General features: G+C 42.1%; 1 protein-coding gene across 1 annotated transcript in view; it reads left to right on the top strand.

The window, feature by feature from the left end:
• Positions 1–1,059: 1,059 nt before the first annotated feature.
• Positions 1,060–7,908, top strand: part of LOC103367736 (solute carrier family 13 member 2-like) — a gene marked incomplete at its 3' end in the record, with an annotated part of 8,380 nt that continues 1,531 nt past the window's right edge. Inside the window, exons 1-2 of the mRNA XM_008295852.1 lie at positions 1,060–1,173; positions 4,892–5,020. Coding sequence (XP_008294074.1) covers positions 1,060–1,173; positions 4,892–5,020 — 243 coding nt within the window. The remainder of the gene's footprint in view (positions 1,174–4,891; positions 5,021–7,908) is intronic.

The raw sequence follows: 7,908 nt of genomic DNA, 5'->3' as shown, positions 1-7,908 counted from the left end.
AACCGTCTCCTTAACTAATAGTTGGTCAGCGTCAGTAATCCATTAATAGTTGAAACTCTCAGTGTGACTCGATGTTCACTGTAAAATCAACTCCGTTTGGAAAAAGTACCGCAGCAGGTTACTGAATCATAAACTAACGTAAAGTTGCTCTTTAGCAGTTGGATGATGAACAGACCAAGTACGTTAAAGTTAATCAAATAAATCCAGTGTGTGTTTAAAAAAACAAAAGTCATTTCTGCATCTAAGGTGGACTTTAGCTTCAACTTTAGCTCAGGCAGGACCAATGATGGAATGTTCATTAAAGCACAAGATGGCTTTAATAAAACCAACAACGTGTGAGAAAAGCTGGTACTGGATGAAATAAAGAGTTTAAAGCACGACGGTGACGTCGTACCAACCTCCAAGGTCACTAGAATTAGCATGTTAGCATGCTAGCATTTGCTAATTAGCGCCTCAAACAAAATCAGGCCGATGGTTTTTGCAGGTATTTGGTCACAAACCAGATGATCAGCAGGAGTATAATCGGTCATGAGGGAAACGTAAACGTGATGACGTGTTCGCTGCTTTATCTTCATTAATGTTCATGACGTCACTGCACCGAACAGTTTGATCACAAACAGCTTTTTAAACATGAATCTTCGAGTTAGAGTCTCGTAGTTTGGTTTGCAGTGACCGTTTGCTCCAGTTTTAACTCTGAGTGTCGCAGTCGAAGTTAAAAATGTGATCAAAAATAAAAATAATACCAACAGATAATTAAGAAGATGAAGAATCTTTTATTATCCGTCTTTTGTAAATGACAAAGTGCAGAACCCGGGCCGATGCGCTGCAGGACGATAAGAGGCCAGTTCAGCCTGACGCAAACAGATCTGATTTCCACTCGTGTGTTTGTTCTGGTGAGAGTTTAGATAAAGTCTGCAGCGTGTGAGGTCACACACCTGGAGTTAATATTTAGAGTCGGCCGTGAAGCGCATCACAAACGTGTTGGACGGAGCGCGAGCAGTAGCGAGTCTCCCTCGTCCGCTTTCCTCAGAGGATCTTTGTGATTCGTTCGTCTTCGTCATGTCGGTTCTTCCTCTGCGGGTCAGAATGCTGCGGCAGGTCTGGAGGCTGAAGGGCGTCGTCGTGCTCGTGTGCAGCCCGTTCATCCTGCTGCCGCTCGCACTCAGCACCTCGGTGAGACTCACCCACCACAATACCAGCTTACTGAGCACTAACCAGTCTGAATAACCAGTTTACTGAGCAATAGGTAGGCTGATTAACCAGTTTACTGTCCACTAACCAGTCTAAATAACCAGTTTACTGACTGCTGACCAGTCAGGATAACTAGTTTAGTGAGCACTGACTAGTCTAAATAGCAAATTTAATGAGTACGAACCAGTTGAATGAGCTCTCACCAGTCCAGATAACCAGTTTGAGGACTAAACATTTTAATTAATCAGTTTACTGACTGCTGACCAGCTAGATAACCAGTTTACTGAGCACTAACTGTTCTAAATAACATTTTTTCTGAGCACTAGCCAGTCTAAATAACCAGTTTATTGACCGGTGACCAGTCCAGATAACCAGTTTACTGAGCACTAACTAGTCTAAGTAGGAGATTTAATGAGTACTATCCAGTTGAATGAGCTCTAACCAGTCCAGATAACCAGTTTGAGTACTTAACATTTTAATTAACCAGTTTAATGAACACTAGCCAGTCTGAATAACCAGTTTACTGACCACTGACTAGTCCAAAAAACCAGTTTGAGCATGAACCAGTCTAAACAAACTGTTTAATATACACTAACTAGTCCAGATAACCACTTAACTGAGCACTAACTAGTCTAAATAGGAGATTTAATGAACTCTAACCAGTCCAGATAATCAGTTTGAGTATTAAACATTTGAATTAACTAGTTTACTGACCACTAACTAGTCCAAATAGTCCATTTACTGAGCAGTAACTAGTCTAAACAACCAGTTTAAGTGTTTTTAATATTTTGTCCCTTCATGTATAAAAACTATTTAACGTTAACGAACCATTAGTGGACTTAATCGTGTTTCTGACGACAAGCTTCTCGTTAATTTAGTCTCGCTGTCGGATGAATCGTCCGTCTTTGTGCTCGTTTCCTGCGGCTGTCCTCCTGAATGTTGGCCGCTCCAGGCCTCCGTACCGACCGACCGGCGGCGTTTCACTGATCAATAACTCGAGCAGCTTGTTTGAGCTGCAGCTTCTCGGCGGTGGTCACTGATTGACAAACCGTCAGGAAAAGGTCACGTTGCTTCTGGGAGAAACTCCAAGAAGACTTCTGGACGGTTGATCTGAAGATTTGTGACAGAACGGAGAAAAAAAACAACAACTTTTAACTTTGTTCTTTTAGCTTCAACTGATTTTAAATGTAATTATGGCGTTAGTAACTGAAAAATAAGAATTAAAACCGTTTATTTCTTTAATGTAAAAGCAAATATCTGTAAAATAATGATCACCAGGAGCTTTTATTAGAGGCGTCAGTTTACAGTCAGAAATGTTCAAATGTAGAAATAATTTAAAGCTTTATTCTGGGTTTTCTTTTGAATAAATAATTTCTTTAAATTGACAAAACAGGAAAAGAAAATCTGCAAATGTAACAATAATATATAAAATAATAGGAAGTGATGATGTGGGCGTCATGTAGAGTTTATTTTCTGATGTAAATTATTTCTTTTTTATTATTCATCTGCAATTTAACAAAACAGGGAAATTTGTAAAATAATAATAAAAAAATATTGACTATTTTTCTGATCTTAATGGACAAACTTTTTATTTCAAATAACAACAAACATCTGACAAAATAACTTAAATACTGTAAAAAAGTAATTTTACAGTCACGCTGTAAAACAACAGCCATTTATTAAAATATAGATGTTTGTTGTTGTGGACCTTATTTACAGTGTTGGTCCGTTTTTTGGAGCTAATTAAGACTATTTCTGGGATTTTACTAATTATTATGTTTAATTTAATAAAACAGGGAATATCCGTAAAAAGTTTAAAAAATACTTTAGAAAGTCGTCGTCTTTGTTTGCTGCTCTAAATGTTTCTGTCACTGGTGATAATTAATCAGCTTAAGTTTAAAGTCAACAAACGAGGAGTTCTCGGCGTCTCCGGTCGCAGCGGGTCTGAGGGATTCGTCGGTTCTTTGACTTCACGTGAATGAAAACCGACGGCGTGTTTGGACAGAAGCTGCAGCTTTTCTACGCATCGTTTCCTCTCAGCGTCTCAACACGATCTGAGCCGAAGCAGTTAAATATTAAAAAAACAACAGATAATAAAATGCAGTTTCTCGTGTTACGTAACTCTGACATTCAGGAGTTTTTAGTTAAACATTCAACAGAAACCTGTTTTCGTTTGACGCCGTCCTTCCTGCAGCTGAAATGTTTACCTCCAACTTTAACTTTTAGTTCAGATTTGACTGTTTTTGTTTGTTTGTTTTTTATGTTAAAACTGAAAGTAACGTGTGATGAGTTCAAGGAACGTCGGAAATTAAAAACCCCCATTTACTCATGTTTAAATAGGACGGTCAGGGTTAGAAGAGCTTCTTCTTGGTCTCAATAACATCTCGAAAACGTTCCTGCATTGAGAACGTCCTCTCTGTGTCGTCACCGTAGAAACGTTCTATAATGTGTTCTCCTGGAGACCAACGTTCCACCGTTTGTTAATACGTCACAGCACAGGAACGTCTCGTGAAGAACGTTCTGCCGTCTGAGGTCTTGAAAACATCCAGAAAACGCTTTTTGCTCGTCAGTTTGAGAACGTTCCCCGTGTTGTAACAGAACGCTTCGAGGGCGTTTCATGGAACAACATTCTGTGATGTGTTCCTTCAAGAACGTCCCTAAAACGTCTTCAGAGCGTTGCAACCGGGATGTTCCACCTTCGCTAACACATCACAACAATGGAAAGGTTTCTGGCAAGTCGACAGCCTAACGTCGATAACATCTGGAAAACGTTGGGTTGAGAACGTTCCTCCTTTGGCATCATGGAACCTAATCTGTGTTCCTGAGAACATCCTCCGAATGTTGACATTAGAACGTTATATTAACTTCACAGGAACATGCCTGGACAGTAAACTGATTTGATTAGAACATTTTCTTTAGAACTTGCGGGTCCCGTCGTCCACACAGTGGAAACGTTCTCCTACGTCCCTCAGGAGGCGGTGGAGACCCAAAGCGGAGCTAAAAGACGGAACATTGCGCTCAGGTGGACCCAAACGTGACTCCGTGTGAACGTTCGTGTTTTTCTGCAGAGTTCACAGCACGAGTCTGCGTCAACACGTCTCCCGTTCTCCACAAACACAGCTCTTGTTTTGACAGCGCCGTATGTTACATAAGAACAGCGGTGGAACGTATCGGTGGATGTTTACTCAAGAACGCGTCTCCACGTTCTGCCCTCGACATCTCAGAATCCATTACAGATAAAAGCCGGACGTTTCCGCTGGTGCTTCTCATCGTGTTGTTGATTCAGGATCTGGAATGTTTGACAGGTTGATCAAATAATGTCTGAAATAGGACAAAAATATTCAAGCTGTCTCACCATAAAGCATCGATGCAGCCTCATCCAGCCTCTGACTCTGTTTCAGTTAAATAAAAACCCCAAATGATCACATGACACGTTATGTTGAAGAACAAGCAGGTTTTAAACTGACTGTATGTGAAGTAGCTGCCACCTCAACGAGATTCCGTCAGAAGCAAATTCACTTAATTTTCCAAAATGTTCGATATTTACGTAAAACAAACATGAACTAAGAATCAGGTTCATTTGTTCTCTGTTTGCTCTCCAACAAAACCACCAAATTTAAATGTAAACTTGTGGAATTTGTTGGTATTAACCTGAAGTCTGTTTGTTTGTTTGTTTGTTTGTTTGTTTGTTTGTTTGTAGGAGGCGGCCTGTGCTTACGTCATCGCCCTCATGGCGGTCTATTGGTGCACTGAGGTTCTGCCGCTGGCGGTGACGGCGCTGCTGCCGACCATCCTGTTCCCCATCCTCGGCATCATGGAGTCCAAAGACGTAAGACTGGACAAGAGTTCTGATCAATACCATGCAGGTCAATAGTATCGATCAGTTACGTGTATAACAGACTGGAGAGTCTTTATCTCACTGCACTGAGGATGTATGGATTTGAAAACAACATTCACGCCTGTTTTCTTACGTTGTCCAACATCTAGTCTAGAATGTCAACAACAGAACATCATAAAACTCAGACATAAACACCATCATGTACGTTAAAATGAGACCAGGGCCTCCTGCCAGAAAGCCTCCCCATAACATGATGCTGCCACCACCATGCTTCATCATGATGCTGCCACCACCGTGCGTCATGTCATGATGCTGCCACCGCCGTGCTTCATCATGATGCTGCCACCGCCGTGCTTCATCATGATGCTGCCACCGCCGTGCTTCATCATGATGCTGCCACCGCCGTGCTTCACAATAGGGATGGTGTGTTTGTGACGTGGAGTGTTTAGTGTCTGCTGACAAAAACAGACAGACAGCTGAAAAACAGGCAACAGCTGCCAGAAAGATCAACTCCTTCAGACGAGTCCTAGGAGTCTTGGTGACCTCCTTCACGAGTCTCCTTCTTGTCCGTCTCTCAGTTTTCGAGAACGTTCTGCTCCAGTCAGATCTACTCATGTTCCATTTTCCTTCTATTTCTTAATTACGGATTTCACTGGACTCCAAGAGATTCAGTGACTTGGAGGTTTTCTGGTATCATCTCTTGGAGTTCTGATCCACCGGTGGCTGGACCTTCCAGATACACGAGTCTTTATGCTACAAACACTCAGATGATCCGTTTGCTAACTGTGTTCACGAACTCGTGCTTCTTTGCAGCCTGATGTGTCAAGTTGACGTTTTTTTTTCAGGTCTGAACGGGGCAACGCAGCCACAAGGCAACTCAGAGAAAACCGGCAACCACCAAGGCAACACATCTCCGGAGCAGAAAGAGGGCTGGATGGACAAGCAGGAGATCAGCAAACCAACAGCACAGCACAAACCTCCTGGTCCTGGTGAGTCCACAGAGCAGGAATGAAAACTCTCATCGGATAGATTTTCTCACTTCGGAGCAGCTGCTGGTTTCTGCTGTTTTCACACCAACTCGATGAAACCTGTGATGTTTTAAATGTTGAACAGCTCACAGCAGGATTGTATTTTTCTTCTGAAAATGTTCCGAGAAAGTTCTGCAAAGTTCTAACGGTTCTAACTAATGGTCTTAAAAGCAGGATGTTTGGACCGTTAAGCTTCAACGTTCTTAAAACGTTCTCTAAGTGTTGATTTGTTGTCGTGTAACGTTGTGAGGAGGTTTTATAGAAGAACTGCAGCGAAATGTTCCACTTTTGTTAAAATATCAGATCACTGGAACGTTTCATGAAGAATGTTCTGTTGTCCGAGGCCTCGGTAACATCTGGAGAACGTTTTTTAAATATCGGTTTGAGAACGTTGACAAAACGTTCTGTCTCAGGTCCCCTTTAACCTCACAGAGATGTTCGTAAAACGTTCTCAGAAAACTCTGCAGAGTTCCTGGAACGTCTCCAGGGAGAAGTTTGTTTTTAGTTCCGAGAATGTTCCCAAGAACGTTCTGAAAACATTTGGTGATCACACTGTTAGATCGTTGTGCCCTAACCTTCGTAAAACGTTGCACTGAAAACATTGTTCTTCTGTTTTCCGGGAACGATGTGGGAACGTTTTATAGAAGAAAGTTTCCTCAGAACTCTGCAGGAAAAAGTTCCACTTCTGTTAATTGTAGAGTTTTGAAAGTTGAAGCTCGACAGAAGTTAAACTTTCAGCTTAAGTCTCCACAATGTTATGCACAGTACAGAAAAAAATTTAAATATGTGCATAAAAACTAAGGTGTCGCCCAGATGAAATACGTTTTTACACAAAAACACAACAAATCCAAAGACATCAGTTTCTGTAATACAACAAGAAAAAGTCTGAATGTTTGAATAAAACTGTTCTGAACGGTTTCCTTCTGGCTGTTAGCCGTCCTGGAGAACGTCTGCTGCCCGATGGAGCTGGAGGAGCAGAGCGACGAGGCCGAGGAGTCGAGGAGGATGAGCAAAGGCCTCCTGCTGAGCGTCTGCTACGCCGCCAGCATCGGAGGCATCGCGACACTGACGGGAACCGGACCCAACCTGGTTCTGATCGGACAGATGAACCAGTGAGTCGCACTCTTGATCCGCAGCTCACATCAGAACCACGACGCATCTGGTCAAAGCTGAGCGCTGATGGAGCCAAAAAATGTCAGAATGAGACGCTGCTGCCAGCAGAACGCTGTTGGAATAACAAATAAAGTTTAATGATCCATTTAAAAATCAAACAAAGAACAACGAACAAAGAAACTGAGCTAGCTGGGATAGCATCTCAGTAGTTTACTTCCTGGGTTTAAATTTCGATTATTGATTGACTACGATGCAAAGTGTTGATTAGGAAAATCCCACTTGTTGAAAAAGGTGCTTCAAAGCAAGCTGTAAACACGACACGACTAAAACCTGAATGTACGAACACTGAATCCAACTTGTCATGACTTCAGCAGCTGATTTGTTTCTTTGCTAATGTGCTGGAGGCGTTCGAGTCCTTCTGCTGCATGAATCAGGAACAGGAAACGAGTTTGAACGACCGAATCCAATTAAACTCCAGTGTGAAGGTTTTATTGCTTATTTCTGAAATGAAATGTTCTGGTTCTCGCAGACTCTTCCCTCAGAACGGTGACGTGATCAACTTTGCGTCCTGGTTTGTGTTCGCCTTCCCCACCATGGTTCTGATGCTGGCGCTGGCCTGGTTCTGGCTGCAGTTCCTCTACGTCGGCTGCAAGTGAGTTTTTACCAAAACCCCAAAACAGACGCTCGACCTTCTGCTCACGTTTTATAGATAACATCTAGAAAACATTTTTTTGAGCG

The sequence above is a fragment of the Stegastes partitus genome, unplaced genomic scaffold, assembly GCF_000690725.1.
Source record: "Stegastes partitus isolate 25-593 unplaced genomic scaffold, Stegastes_partitus-1.0.2 Scaffold1080, whole genome shotgun sequence".
NCBI lineage: Eukaryota > Metazoa > Chordata > Actinopteri > Pomacentridae > Stegastes > Stegastes partitus.
This window is presented reverse-complemented; position numbering and strand designations above follow the sequence as displayed.